This window comes from Mustelus asterias, chromosome 11 (assembly GCF_964213995.1).
Source record: "Mustelus asterias chromosome 11, sMusAst1.hap1.1, whole genome shotgun sequence".
Taxonomy (NCBI): domain Eukaryota; kingdom Metazoa; phylum Chordata; class Chondrichthyes; order Carcharhiniformes; family Triakidae; genus Mustelus; species Mustelus asterias.
In genome coordinates, this window is record NC_135811.1 from 94,992,863 (window position 1) to 95,008,411 (window position 15,549).

The 15,549-nt window shown below is 43.1% G+C and overlaps 1 protein-coding gene across 1 annotated transcript in view; it reads left to right on the plus strand.

The window, feature by feature from the left end:
* Positions 1 to 9,382, plus strand: part of aarsd1 (alanyl-tRNA synthetase domain containing 1) — a 78,989-nt gene extending 69,607 nt beyond the window's left edge. Inside the window, exons 13-17 of the mRNA XM_078224012.1 lie at positions 1,108 to 1,174; positions 3,611 to 3,702; positions 5,198 to 5,252; positions 6,824 to 6,918; positions 8,841 to 9,382. Coding sequence (XP_078080138.1) covers positions 1,108 to 1,174; positions 3,611 to 3,702; positions 5,198 to 5,252; positions 6,824 to 6,918; positions 8,841 to 8,979 — 448 coding nt within the window. The 3' untranslated portion in view covers positions 8,980 to 9,382. The remainder of the gene's footprint in view (positions 1 to 1,107; positions 1,175 to 3,610; positions 3,703 to 5,197; positions 5,253 to 6,823; positions 6,919 to 8,840) is intronic.
* The last annotated feature ends 6,167 nt before the right edge of the window (positions 9,383 to 15,549 follow it).

Genomic DNA, 15,549 nt, shown 5'->3' on the forward strand with positions numbered 1-15,549 from the left:
GTATCTTGTTTTAATTCAGGTCAGAAACTCCAAAGTGTTTTATGAAGCCCACCTGGATCATAAGTTTTGCACTTTGAATTTGGCTAGAATAAACATGATATGTTTCACTTCAGGTATGATTCAAATGACCCACCAGGGAGCTTTTATTAAACAAAGTTTATTTAAGAATATAGTTGACATGTATAGAAAGAAAATTAGCAATACCTTTTATCAATTACAAACAAAAACAAAACAACCACAATAATGTATAACTCTTAACAAATATATCTAAGATGTTCCAATCAAACAAAAACTTCCCAAAGACAAAAAACCCTTTCCATAGGTTTAACACAGCAAAGTCTAATGCTCACTTGATACTGAAACTGAGTCCTTTGGTTGGAGAATTGAATACCCTGACCTCTCAGCCCTGTAACTTCTAGCAGCCCTCTGGACACACTTCAGAACAGTTCGAAGTTAGAACAGCTTCCCAGAACACCAGGGAGAGACTCTGGACAAGCCACCAACAGCAGATGTTCTACTCCAGGAAGGCAAGAAGCCTTGCTTCCAGTGAACCAGCAGAATTTCCAAAACCAGGGAGAGAGAGAAACACTTTTTAGCTTGATGTCTCTTCTAAAACTAAAAACTGCAGCAAGCCAAAACAGAAAATTGAACCTTAAATTCACTCGGCAGAGAAAAAACTGTCCAAAACACATGACCTTCCCCCTAACAATGCAGGGCCATAAAAGATTCCAGAGTAGAAATAAACAACCCCTTTTAAACCACTGAAGGAACAATAAAAAGACTTCCAGCAGACAGCCCGGCAGCAATGAAACCAAAACAGCTTATAGCTGCAGAGAACATGATTTAATAAAAAATGTTTCTTAAAATTACATTAATGTGTAATTTTAATCTTGCATAGTAAATTTTCGAAGGATTGTGGGGGGCAGGAGGAATCCAAACCAATGTAGTCAATTGTTCTCTGTGTCTTGACAGAATGTAGCAAGAATGTCTTATACACTTAAAACAAAGTGTGACATTGAATTATTTTTTTTTTAGAATTTCTGTGGATCTTAAGTGAGTTTATCAATGAATTTGGTTGCTATGAATTTTGTTCACTTATCTCTACAGGAATGGCCCAGAGGAACACATTGAAGCTGTGGACAAAATGCAAAAATCAGTCAAATTACTACAGAAGGTAGTGCTGGTGTTTCAGTCTTATTGTACAAATTGTCATTTAAGAACTTTAATTGTTTAAAGTTTTTATAGTTTATTTATTAGTATCACAGGTAGGCTTATATTAACACTGCAATGGAGTTACTGTGAAAATCCCCTAGTCACCACACTCCGGCGCCCGTTTGGGTACACTGAGGGAGAATTTAGCTTGGCCAATCCACCTAACCTGCACATTTTTGGATTGTGGGAGAAAACCCACGCAGACTCTGCACAGACAGTGACCCAGGCCGGGAATCGAACCTGGGTCCATGGCACTGTGAGGCAGCAGTGCTAACCACTGGGCCACTGTGCCTTCCAATTGTCAACTAATATATGGTCTAAATAATGTTGAAATAACTACAGTGAAAATATTGGGCAGGATATTCCACACTCCCCATGTGTGTCTTGCAGTGGCGGGAGCAACCTGCCATTGGTTGGCACAGGATCTTCTAGCCCTGGCGCTGTCAACAGATTTTCATAGAATCCCGACAGTGCAGAAAGAGGCCATTCGGCCCATCGAGCTTGCACAGACAACAACCCCATCCAGGCCCAATCGCCATTACCCCATATTTTTGCTCTGTTAGTCCCCCTGACACTAAGGAGTAATTTAACATGGTCAATCCACCCAACCTACACATCTTGGGACACTAAGGAACAATTTAGCATGGCCAATCCACCTAACCCGCACATCTTTGGAGTGTGGGAAGAAACCAGAGCACCCGGAGGAAGCCCACGCAGACACAGGAGAAAACGTGCCAATTCCACACGGTCACCTGAGACCGGAATTGAACCTGGGGCCCTGGCGCTGTGTGGTAGCAGCTCTAACCACTGTGCTGCTCGTTGTATGCATCACCTGCCACCAAGGAATCCGTGGCGTGACTGGAAGATCCTGCAGTCAGGAACAGCCAGAAAATTCTGGCCGTTCTTTAATGAAGATTCTGCGGAAGAGAATGTATTAATGAAAGGCGTTAGCAATGGTAATGCCTGTCAGAAAATTATGTTAAACAATATTTGAACTGTGAGAATAATTTACACCTAGAAACGTAAGCTCTTTTAAAGATTCGTTATAATAATTCCAAAAATTGTGTGAAATGGTTTTTTCTCACATTACATTTGCTTCTTTTGCAAATCACTTTAAATCTGTGCCCTCTCATTCTTGATCCTGTTACGAGGGGGAACAGTTTTTCCCCATCTACTCTTTCCAGCCTCCTCATGATTTTGAACATTGCTATCAAATCTCCTCTCAACCTTCTTCACTCGAAGGAGAACAGTCCCAACCTCTCCAGTCTATCATAACTAAAGTTTCTCATCTCTGGAATCATTCTTGTAAACCTCTTCTGAACTCTCCCCAATGTGTTCCCATTTTTTCTATAGTGTGGCACAATATTCCAGCTGAGGCCTAACTAGTGTTATAACTTCAGCATAGCCAACTTGTTCTTGTACACTTATGCTCCTATTAATAAAGCCCAGAATACTATATGCTTTATTAACTGCTCTCTCCACCTGTTCTGCCATCTTCAGTGGTCTGTGCACATATACACTCAGGTCCCTCTGCTCCTGCACCCCTTTTAGTATTGTCTCTCCATGTTCTTCCTACCACCACCTCACACTTCTTTCCATTGAGCTTCATCTGCTAGCTATCTGCCCACTCCACCAACTTGTCTAGGTCCTTTTCAATTTATACACTGTCCCCCCTTGCAGTTTGCAATACTCCCAAGTTTTGTATCATCCGCAAACTTTGAAGCTGTTCCCTGAATAACAAGATGTAAACCATTAATATACATCAGGAAAAGAAAAGATCCCAAGACTGACCCTGTGGAACACTACTACAAACCTTCCCCCAGCCCTAAAAATATCCATCTCAGCTTACTCTCAGCTTCCTATTATTCAGCCAATTTTGTATCCACGTTGCTACTGCCCATTTTATTCCATGAGTTACAACTTTGCTCAAGTCTGCTGTGTGGCACTGTATCAAATGCTTTCTGAAAGTCCATATACACCCCATCAACAGCATTACCCTCTTCGACCTCTTCTGTTACCTCTTCAAAAAACTCCAGCAAAATAGTTAAACACTATTTCCCCTTTAGAAATCTGTGCTGGCTCTTCCTTTTTTCCATGCGACTACTGTATGTAATTGGGTTGGGGGTTTTAGTTAAGTCGGGCAGCATGGTCGGTGCAGGCTTGGAGGGCTGAAGGGCCTATTCCTGTGCTGTAATTTTCTTTGTTCTTTGTTATTGCACAGTACTGGGAATAAAGCCTTTGTAAGATCTACCCTCTAATCATGGGAAGCATTTGTATTCTATGGCTGTCAGCATAAGTTCTACTCGATATGTTTATTTTATTTTGAACTCTGTTGGGAAAAGTTAAACCCTTGGGCGGAACTTTCACGTAATATGTTTTTCTTTTCTGTGCTCTACAGAACAATCTAAACCTGCTTCGGGATTTGGCTCTGTCAACAGCAAAGAACTTTAAGAGTGATCTGAACAAGGGCAAGTTATTCATTTTGCATAGGTGAATAACTTGATATTCTGCCAGCATTCTTGGTACTGTAGATACACCAATGATGATTGAGTTTGGAACACAGCTCCTGTGTTCTTGGACTGAAAAAATGGCAGCGTGTGCAGGTCACAATCCTGTTTGTTTTAAGTAAACAATGTAATAAATTGAATGCGGGTCACATTACCTGCTCACCCTTGCTTGCAACGGTAGAATACATGTGGTGGAAGCAGAGTTTACAGGCTGGGTCACAGATGTTTCCAGTGATTTCTGAACTTAGACAATAGTCAGTTGAAAGAAATCGCAAGTATATGAGCAGTTTGTTAATCTAAAAATGATCTTTAATGATGTGTACAGATCCAGTGCGCATCACGAAAATTGATAGCTGCAACACCTTTTTAAACCAGGGATTTTAGCATCAAGGCAGAACAACGATTAGCTCTCTCTCATACCTCCGTGAAGTTTCTTCTTGCTCTTGAACATTCTTGTGCTAGGCAAAGCTTCCTAAGGCTCCTCCAAGTGTAGTAAACAACCCATGTCCCATTTTTATGTTATTTTTGTCAGTTGGAGTGTGAGTTAAATTTTTTAAAAGTTCTGTTTAGACGGCAACACTTCTTTTTGCCAGGGCTGTTGACTGAGCCACCCAAAACTGTGAACCCACATGCACCCTTTTGACTGTGAACCCTCCAGTCTGTATGAAACCAGTGTGGCATCTGCTGTAGCCTTTTGTCCATGTGAACCCTGATGTTGCACTTTTAGTTGGCTTTCTCAAAGATTCCCAACTTTCAGGACTGTTTTTCAAATTAAGTCGTTTTGAAAATCAAAGATCTGTTTGAAGCTTTGCGGTTTCTGCACAGTGCTATGGAGTAGTTTAAATCTCAAGTATTCATTGTTACTGAAGTGTAAACATCAATAGAAAGAAAGACTTGTATTTACATATCACTTTTCACAACTTTGGGATGTCCCAAAACATTTTACAGTCAATTAAGTACTTTTAAAATGTAGTCACTGTTGTAATTAGTTCCTGTTGTGCTGTACAGTACCTGACCTGGAGTTTTCGACACTGGTACTGGTGCCTAAGGTAGCCGTGATGTGGAGATGCCAGCGTTGGACCAGGGTGGGCGCAGTAAGAAGTCTCGCAACACCAGGTTAAAGTCCAACAGGTTTATTTGGAATCAGGATCTTTCGGAGTGCTGCTTCTTCTTCACCTGACGAAGGAGCCGCGCACCGAAAGCTCGTGATTCCAAATAAACCTCTTGGACTTTAACCTGGTGTTGTGAGACTTCTTACTGTGCCTAAGATAGTGTGTTGTTCCTAGCGCCAACATTCCTTTTAACATTGTAAGCCCAAAAATGAAGTTTAGTTAAACGTAATGGGAGTATTGAAGTATGTACAGTGTGAGCAACAATCTATATTCTCATATCTCCAATGTTTAATATCAAAACTGTATTGGACATGATGAATTGCTCTTTTAAAATTGTTATGCTTATTTCTATTCATTTTATTTCAGAAAGGATGGGGACAATGAATTTATGAACATTATAGCAAATGAACTTAATGCTGAGGTAAGGTGCAGCACCTTTATTAACTAAGGCAACATGAAATAGAGATTATAAAATGCATTTTTATTGATTCCGCAGGTTTTTATTGATTCAATTAGTCTGTCATCCGCTTTCATTACTTCTTATTCCCACCAAAGTTTACCATTCTCATGTTTTGTTTTCATATTTGTCTTATTGTATTGCTTGCTCTCCAGCTTTTTTATTTGCTCCTCCCCAGCCTGTTCAAATCCTCTGCTGTTTCTTCCACTCCTTTGTGAGTCATTCCATCGCTAACTGAATGTGTAAATGAGCTAACTATTCCCATTCTCGTGCTACTGTGGAGCTGGTTACGAGGCTGACGGTCCCCTGTTTCTGAAGTGACTAATATGTTAGTTCATGGGTGACACAGTTGTCAGCACAGTTGCCTCACAATGCCAGGGACCCGGATTCGATTCCCGGCTCGGGTTACTGTCTCAGTGGAGTTTGCACGTTCTCCCCGTGTCTGCGTGGGTTTCCTCCGGGTGCTCCGGTTTCCTCCCACAGTCCAAAGATGTGCAGGTTAGGTGGATTGGCCATGCTAAATTGACCCTAGTGTCAGGGGGATTAGCGGGGTAAATGCAGGCGATTATGGGGATAGGGCTTGGATGGGATTGTGGTCGGTGCAGACTTGATGGGCTGAATGGCCGCCTTCTGCACTGTAGGATTCTATAATTCATTGTACCTCACTTCGAATGGCAACAGGGATCAGACGTGAAATTGATTTGGCAGTCTCAGTTTTTTTGTTACTTTCACAAGTGACCATCACAAAACTATCTGGAGTTTGTCAGTAATTGGAATTAAGTAGGCAACCCATCCAATAAGGCCACAGGGAAGACTTTTTCCCCCAATCTGGCTATCCTGAGACTTCACTGACTTGCAGTTATATAACACCTTTCATAACCACTGGGCGTCTTAAAAGTGCTTTACAGCCAATGAAATACTTTGAAGAATAGTCACTGTAGTAATGTAGGAAACACAGCAGTCAGCTTGCTCACAGCAAGCTCCCACAAACAGCAACGTGATAACGATCAGATAATCTGTTTTTGTGGTGTTGATTGAGGAATAAATATTGGCCAGGACAGCAAGAGAATTCCCCTGCACCTTTTTGAAAATGGTGCCATGGGATCTTTTATGGCTAATGAAAGGGCAGGTGGGACCTCAGTTTCTCAACTAAAAGGTGGCAACTCCAAAATGCAGTGTTCTCTGAGAGTGTCAGCCTCGATTTTTGTGCTCAAGTCCTGGAGTGGGACTTGAACCCATAAACTTCTACCTCAAGAGGCGACAGTTCTACCCACTGGGCCACAGCTGATGGTAGAAGAGTATCACATTAGTGCAACTCTTGTATAGTTGAGGTCAAAGAGTATTGTTGGATCAAACTTATGGTATTTTCGCCTAATCCCTTCTGTCCTAAAGCTGTCCAACTTTGGACTTTTAGCACTGATGCCTAAGTTGAGAGAAGAACAATTTTGCTGCCTCATATTAAATCATATCACCTTGATAAACACAAAAATGTTGACCGCCTTGAAGATCAGCTGGTGTTTATTGTGTTTCCTTAGGTCATACTTCTGTTCCTAACAGTCGGTGATGAAAAAGGAGCAGGATTATTCCTGTTAGCAGGCCAAGTGGACGCTGTTGAAGCCCTAGGATCAAAGTAAGATCTTATTGCCTAATTTCCGTAACTGTTGAAGCAGCTTGCAAAATAGCTACTTTATTGCTCCATATAGGTTAGAATTTGTTTTGCACAATATTGATTGATTATGAAAGGATATTTTCAACCCCTATTGTATCATTTGGGGGGGGGGGGGGTGGCGGCACGGGGTGGCGGCACAGTGGTTAGCACTGCTGCCTCACAACGCCAGGGACACGTGTTCGATTCCCAGCTTGGGTCACTGTCTGTGCTGAGTTTGCACGTTCTCCCCAGTGTCTGTGTGGGTTTCCTCTGGGTGCTCTGGTTTCCTCCCACAGTCCGAAAGATGTGCTGGTTTGGTGCATTGGCCATGCTCAATTCTCCCTCAGTGTAGCCAAACAGATGCCGGAGTGTGGCGACTAGGGGATTTTCACAGTAACTTCATTGCAGTGTTAATGTAAGCCTACTTGTGACACTAATAAATAAACTTAAACTTTAAAAGTGAATACTCTGTAACTGTGAGCACCGTCGCTATGGCCATTTAGATTTAAGCATTAGGCAGCCTTGATTCAAAAAGCTAATACTCATGTAATGAGGATCTATCTGATCCTGTTTGGGGGTGGAACGTTTGGTAATAGTATTCCCTCCCTCATGGAATCAAATCTAATTTAATCCATTTCTCCCCACAGCATACTTTTGGCTAGATATGCAACAATCATAGGTGTGGTGGATTCTGTTGGTTTTATCCTCCTAGGTGAAGGAAGCTGGGGATTAGGGGGAGACGATGGCCGAGTGGAGTTATTGCAAGAGTATTAATCCAGAAACACAGCTAATGTTCTGGAGACCCGGGTTCGAATCCTGCCACAGCAGATGGTGGAATTTGAATTCAATAAAAAATATCTGGAATTAAGAATCTACTGATGACCGTGAAACCATTGTTGATTGTCGGAAAAACCCATCTGGTTCACTAATGTCCTTTAGGGAAGGAAATCTGCCATCCTTACTCTGTTTGGCCTACATGTGACTCCAGAGCCACAGTAATGTGGTTGACTTTCAACTGCCCTCCAAGGGGAACAAATGCTGGCTAGCCAGCGACGCCCATGCCCCACAAATGAATTTTAAAAAAAATTGAGAGCCAAGAAAGCAATAGAAGGTTCTAAGTTTGTTTTTAATAGGTGGAAGAAGTGAGATAATTCTAAGGTGTTACTGTTTTTAAAAAAAAGGTTTCTGGTTATAGTTTCAATTCCACACACACTTGACAACCAGTGTAAGAAATGTGGAATGAGACAAGTCAGTTTGTTGTTGCGTTACTTAGGACAGAATTCTAATTTTCTAAATGTCCAACTGTCTCATCAGAACTCTTCAGATGTGGACAATAAAAATAGAATAAAACTTACTCCAACTTATAAATCAAAGAAAGGGTTTAATAAAGAAATATTGTTACTCCAAACTTGGGGCCTCGTTCTGGGCCAATCCAAGCCCTCCACAATTCTACACAGGTTCTTATTTATAGTGAGTCAGCTAGTCAGTTGACTATTACACCACTCTCTGTAATTGGTTCCATGGTTTACTGGGTCAGCTGACCCTTACATCTTGTTACCACTGGTCACACTACATCCAATAAAAAGTTGTCACCGGTTACATTCTAACACCAACTCCTGGGGGAGAGAGTGAAGTTTTTTTTTGCCTCATTCAATCAGGTTAGCAACTATGTAAAAGGGAATGAAGCTGAGGGGAGGCAGGGAGAGATTGGTTATGCAAATTAAGAATGTTATCAGATACTGTCTATCCTACAAGTAATGAAAACAGAGATGCAATATTCCATGACACTTTATTGAGCAAAGGCAGTTACGAGGAAGTAGCAGAACTCCAATAAACTTGGCAGGAGAAAGTGATTCACTGACTGTCTACTTTAATGGATGTTTTGGTTTGGGTTTCCAATGTAGAGTTGCTCAAATCCTTGATGGAAAAGGTGCTGGAAAACGGGGACGTTATCAGGGAAAAGCAAACAAGATGAGCAAACGGACAGAGGTGGAGGCCCTCCTTCAGCAATACGTGAGCACATTGGACACAAAAGAGGAATGAGCACAGAAAATGAACACGGATGTAAATTTACATGTATATCTTTATCTTGCCAGAAAACATTCTTCCTCTTACCCATGTGTTCATTTAAATGATTCTTACAGTACACGTGCACCCAACAACTAAATTTGTGGCCTGAAACTGTCTCGGAAGGGAAGTGGAGTGAGATTACCTGTTCCAGTGAGTGCCATTCCTTTTCCTTGCCATGTTGGGGCAGGCTCATGACCACAAGTTCAGTCTGTGTTTACACTGCAACTGTCGGGTCACTCCGTTCACTCAACCAAGTTTTATGTTAATCTGTTCTTGGCTTGCAACACAATAAATCCATCCTTTGTTTCTTTAAAGCAAAGTTGTTTTGAAATGTCATTCAACTGTAAATTAAAGCGAATTATGTTCACAACAACTTCAACGTAGTGAGATGTCCCAAGATGCTTCACAGGAACATTATAATATAACACTGAGCCACGCAAGGAATTATTAGGTCAGGTGACCGAAAGCTTGGGCAAAGACGCAGGTGTTAAGGAGGGTCGTAAAGGAGGGAAGCAAAGTGAGGGGGGGGACATTGCAGAACTTTGAGGCCTAGGCAACTGAAAACATGGCCATCAATGGTGGGCCAATAATAATTGGAGGGTGCAAAAGAGGCCAGAATTAGAGGAACAGATTTCTCAAGAGGGTTGTGGGGCTAGAGGAGATTACAGAGATAGGGAGAGGTGGAGGGACTTGAAAACAACAATGAATTTATAATCAAAACATAGCTTGACTGGGTGCCCAATGTAGGTCTGCGAGCACAGGGGTGATTGAGGAATGGGACCTACTGTGAGTTGAGGCACAGGCAGCAGTGTTTTGGATGATGTTTTGGATGACCTCAAGTTTACAAAGCATAGAGTGGTGGACCAGCCAGAGATGTGTTGGAGTATGTTGGATATATTTTTCAGATGTGCCCTTTTAAATAGGAATTGATATTGTAGGTAAGGCAGGCTAACATGCTCTGTCCAATAGATCTGCAATATAAACTTATTTCCCAGATCTTTTCCCAGGAATGTGATAATTGCTGCCAGCCAGTAATTCCGAGACTCAACACTTTTGTTGGTAACCTTAGTTGCTGCTTACAGTAATGTTTCTAACCATTTAGAATTATATTTGTAAACAGGCAAATGGTTAAAGTACTGATGAACAGCATGTGTGATGCCAACTGGGTGCAACACCAACACCGGGACTTCTCCACGGGCAAGCAGCAAAGATTTACAGAGGCGGCCAACAGGGGAACAAGGAAAACAGAGCATTAATACTTCAGTGGATGGAAAGAGATGGTGTATCAGGACTCCTTTGTAGAGGCAGTAGCATTGGCACTCAGTTTTGAAGTGTCCATTTCAATTTAATATCTACGGTGCAAACAATATATTGAAAGGTGCCAGGCTGTGTTAATTGCACTGCATAGAAATGTACCCATTTAATAGGTGTATCGCCATCCGTATTCAAGGTCAGTGTCCTGGCAATGTGTGCCAGCTGTGGCTCAGATGCTGGTGCTGTCACCTGAGTCGGAAAACTATGGCTTCAAGTCTCACTCCAGAAATTTAGGGCAATACTCCAGTGCAGCACGGAGGAAGTGCTGCACTGAAAGAACTGCAATCCCTTGAACAAGACGTTAAAATGAGGCCCTATGTACTCTCGAAACTGGACATGGCACTAATTCGAAGAAGAGCAGGGAAATTATTCCTGGTGCTCCTGCCTATATATATATATATTATATATATATATATATAATATATGTAATATATATCCCTCAGTTAACACCACAAATAACATTGCATGGTCATTATCACCGTTTGTGGAAGTTTGCTGTGCAAATTGGCTGCTTTGTTTTCTACATTCCAACGGTGACTACAATTCAGTCTATCACGCAAACTATCCTCCCATCCATTGACTCCGAGTACACTTCCAGCTGCCTCCAAAAAGCAGCCAGCATAATTAAAAACCCCACACACCCCGGATGTACTCTTCCACCTTCTTCCATTGGGAAAAAGATACAAAAGTCTGAGATCAGATACCAACCGACTCAAGAACAGCTTCTTCCCTGCTACCATCAGACTTTTGAATGGACTTTTATTAAGCTGATCTTTCTCTACACCCTAGCTATGACTGTAACACTACATTTTGCACCCTCTCCTTTCCTTCTCCCTTCTTGACATATGAAGAGAGACTGGATCAACTGGGCGGCACAGTGGTTAGCACTGCTGCCTCACAGCTTCTGGGTTCGATTCCCGGCTTGGGTCACTGTGGAGTTTGCACATTCTCCCGTGTCTGCTTGGGTTTCCTCCGGGTGCTCCGGTTCTTCCCACGGTCCAAAGATGTGTGGGTTAGGTTGATTGGCCATGCTAAATTGCTCCTAGTGTTCCGGGGTGTGTTGGTTAGAGGGATTAATGGGGTAAATGTGTGGGGTTGTGGGGATAGGGCTTGGGGTGGGATTGTTGTCAGTGCAGACTCAATGAGCCGAATGGCCTCCTGCACTGTAGGGTTTCTGTGATTGTGATTCTAACTGGGCTTGTACTCACTGGAATTTCGAAGAATGAGAGGGGATCTCATAGAAATAAATTAAATCCTGATAGGACTGGACAAGCAAGATGCAGGAAGAATGTTCCCAATGTTGGGTAAGTCCAGAACTAGGGGTCACAAAGTATAAGAGGTAAGCCATTCAGGACTGAGATGAGGAAGAACTTCTTCACTCAGAGAGTTATGAACCTATGAAATTCCACACCTCAGAAAGCTGTTGGGGCCAGTTCATTAGATATGTTTAAGAGGGAGCTGGACAAGGCCCTTGCGGCTAAAGGGATCAAGAGGTATGGAGAGAAAGTGAGAGTGGGATACTGAGAGTGCAGACTGGAAGGACCGAATGGCCTACTCCTGCACGTATTTTCTATGTTTTTTTTAATATGTACTGTATGCTAGCAAAGCGTGTTAGGGAACTGGAGAAGGAGCTTGATGACCTCCATCTAATTCGGGAGAATGAGAAGTATATAGACAGTAGCTTTAGGGAGATAGTTACACCTAAGCAGCAGAGCACAGGAAATTGGGTTACTGTAAGGAGAGGAAATGGCAGTGTGAAAGGACAGGCAGAGCAGGGTTCCCCTGTGGCCATACCCCTCCACAACAGGTATACTGAATTGGATACTGTTGTGGGAGATGCTTTACCTGGGACAAGCTGCGACAGCCGGAACTCTGATACTGAGTCTGGTTCTACAGTGCGAAAGGGTGGGATGAAGAAGAGGAGAGCAGTAGTGATAGGGGACTCGATGGTCAGAGGTACGGACAGGAGGTTCTGTGGTCGGGACAGAGACTCCCGCATGGTTTGTTGCCTCCCAGGTGCCAAGGTCAGCGATGTCTCTGATCGTGTGCACAGCGTTCTAAAGTGGGAAGGTGATCAGCCAGATGTCGTGGTACACATCGGTACCAATGACGTGGGAAGGAAGAGTGAGGAGTTCCTAAAGAGTGAGTACAAAGAGCTTGGAAGGAAGTTAAAAAGCAGGACCCCGAGGGTAGTAATCTCAGGATTGCTACCTGAGCCACATGCCAGTGAGGGCAGGAGTAGGATGCTTGGGCGGATGAACACGTGGCTGAGGAACTGGTGCAGGGTTTCCAATTCTTGGATCATTGGGACCTCTTCTGGGGCAGGTGGGACCTGTACAAGAGAGACGGGTTACACCTAAACTACAAGGGGACCAATATACTTGCAGGGAGATTTGCTAGTGTTATTGGGGAGCGTTTAAACTAGATTTGCAGGGGGATGGGAACCAGAGTGCCAGAGCAGATAGTGGAGCAGGGGTAAAAAGACAGGTTAGTTCAAGCAAAATCACAAATGGAAGGGTAGAGTGTGGTGGAAATAATCTTTTGAGGTGTGTCTATTTCAATGCCAGGAGTATTGTGGGGAAGGCAGATGAGCTGAAGGCGTGGATAGACACATGGAAATATGTCATTATAGCCATTAGTGAAACTTGGCTACAGGAGGGGCAGGACTGGCAGCTCAATGTTCCAGGGTTTCAATGTTTCAGGTGGGATAGAGGCAGAGGGATAAAAGGTGGGGGGGTGGCATTGTTGGTCAGGGAAAATGTTACAGCGGTACTCAGGCAGGATAGATTAGGGAGCTTGTCTACAGAGGCCCTAAGGGTGGAGCTGAGAAACAGGAAAGGTATGACCACGTTAATGGGGTTCTATTATAGACCACCCAATAGCGAGAATTGGAGGAGCAAATCAGCGGAGAGATAGCTGACAACTGCAAGAAACACAAAGTTGTGATAGTAGGGGATTTTAATTTTCCACATATAGATTGGGACCCGCATACTGTTAAAGGTTTAGACGGGGTAGAGTTTGTAAAATGTGTTCAGGAGAATTTTCTACATCAGTATGTAGAGGTGCCAACTAGAGAGGATGCGATATTGGCTCTCCTATTGGGAAATGAGTTAGGGCAGGTGATGGATGTGAGTGTGAGGGAACACTTTGGATCCAGTGATCATAATGCCATTAGTTTCAACCTGATCGTGGATAAGGATAGATCTGGTCCTCGGGTTGAAGTTCTGAACTGGAAAAAGGCCAAATTTGATGAAATGAGAAGGGATCTGGGAAGTGTGGATTGGCACAGGGTGTTCTCTGGTAAGGATGTAAATGGAAAGTGGGAGGCCTTCAAAGGAGAAATTTTGAGAGTGCAGAGTTTGTATGTTCCTGTCAGGATTAAAGGCAAAGTAAATAGGAATAAGGAACCTTGGTTCTCGAGGGAGATTGTAACACTGATTAAGAGGAAGAGAGAGTTGTATGAAATGTACAGGCAGCAAGGAACACATCAGATGCTCGAGGAGTATAAAAAGTGCAAGAAGCTACTTAAGAGGAAATCAGGAGGGCTAAAAGAAGACATGAGGTTGCTTTGGCAGACAGAGTGAAGGAAAATCCAAAGAGCTTCTATAGGTATGTTAGGAGCAAAAGGATAGTGAGGGATAAAATTGGTCCTCTTGAAGACCAGAGTGGTAGACTGTGTATGGAACCAAATGAGATGGGGGAGATACTAAATGATTTTTTGCATCCATATTTACTGAGGAAACGGGCATGGAATCTACGGAAATAGGTCAAACAGGTAGGGAGGTCATGGAACCGTAACAGATTAAAGGGGAGGTGGTGCTCGCTGTCTTGAGGCAAATCAGAGTGGATAAATCCCCAGGACCAGACAGGGTATTCCCACGGACCTTGAGGGAAGCTAGTGTTGAACTTGCAGAGGCCCTGGCAGACATATTTAAAATGTCAGTATTCACGGGGGAGGTGCCGGATGATTGGAGGGTGGCTCATGTTGTTCCGTTGTTTAAAAAAGGTTCCAAAAGAAATCCGGGAAATTATAGGCCAGTAAGTTTGACGTAGGTGGTGGGCAAGTTATTGGAAAGTGTGATAAGGGATAGGATCTACAAATATTTGGATAGACAGGGACTTATTAGGGAGAGTCAACATGGCTTTGTGCGTGGTAGGTCATGCTTGACCAATCTATTAGAGTTTTTTGAGGAGGTTACCAGGAAAGTGGATGAAGGGAAGGCAGTGGATGTTGTCTACCTGGATTTCAGCAAGGCCTTTGACAAGGTCCCTCATGGGAGGTTAGTTAGAAAGGTTCAGTCGCTAGGTATACATGGGGAGGTAGTAAATTGGATTAGACACTGGCTCAATGGAAGAAGCCAGAGAGTGGTTGTGGAGGATTGCTTCTCTGAGTGGAGGCCTGTGACTAGTGGTGTGCCGCAGGGATCGGTGTTGGGTCCATTGTTGCTTGTCATCTATATCAATGATCTGGATGATAATGTGGTAAATTGGATCAGCAAGTTTGCTGATGATACAAAGATTGGAGGTGTAGTGGGCAGTGAGGAAGATTTTCAAAGCTTGCAGAGGGATTTGGACCAACTAGAAAAATGGGCTGAAAAATGGCAAATGGAATTTAACGCAGACAAGTGTGAGATATTGCACATTGGAAGGACACACCAAAGTAGAACGTACAGGGTAAATGGTAGGACTCTGAAGAGTGCAGTTGAACAGAGGGATCTGGGAATACAGGTCCAGAATTCCCTAAAAGTGACGTCACAGGTGGATAGGTTCGTAAAGAGTGCCTTTGGTACATTGGCCTTTATAAATCGGAGTATCGAGTATAAAAGTTGGAGTGTTATGGTAAGGTTATATAAGGCCGAATTTGGAGTATTGTGTACAGTTTTGGTCACCTAGTTACAGGAAGGATGTAAATAAGGTTGAAAGAGTGCAGAGAAGGTTCACAAGGATGTTGCCGGGACTTGAGAAGCTGAGTTACAGAGAGAGATTGAATAGGTTGGGACTTTATTTCCTGGAGCGTAGAAGATTGAGGGGAGACTTGATAGAGGTGTATAAGATTTTGATGGGTATAGATAGAGTGAATGCAAGCAGGCTTTTTCTGCTGAGGCTCGGGGAGAAAAAAACCAGAGGGCATGGGTTAAGGGTGAAAGGAGAAAAGTTTAAAGGGAATATTAGGGGGGGCTTCTTCACGCAGAGAGTGGTGGGAGTGTGGAATGAGCTGCCGGATAAAGT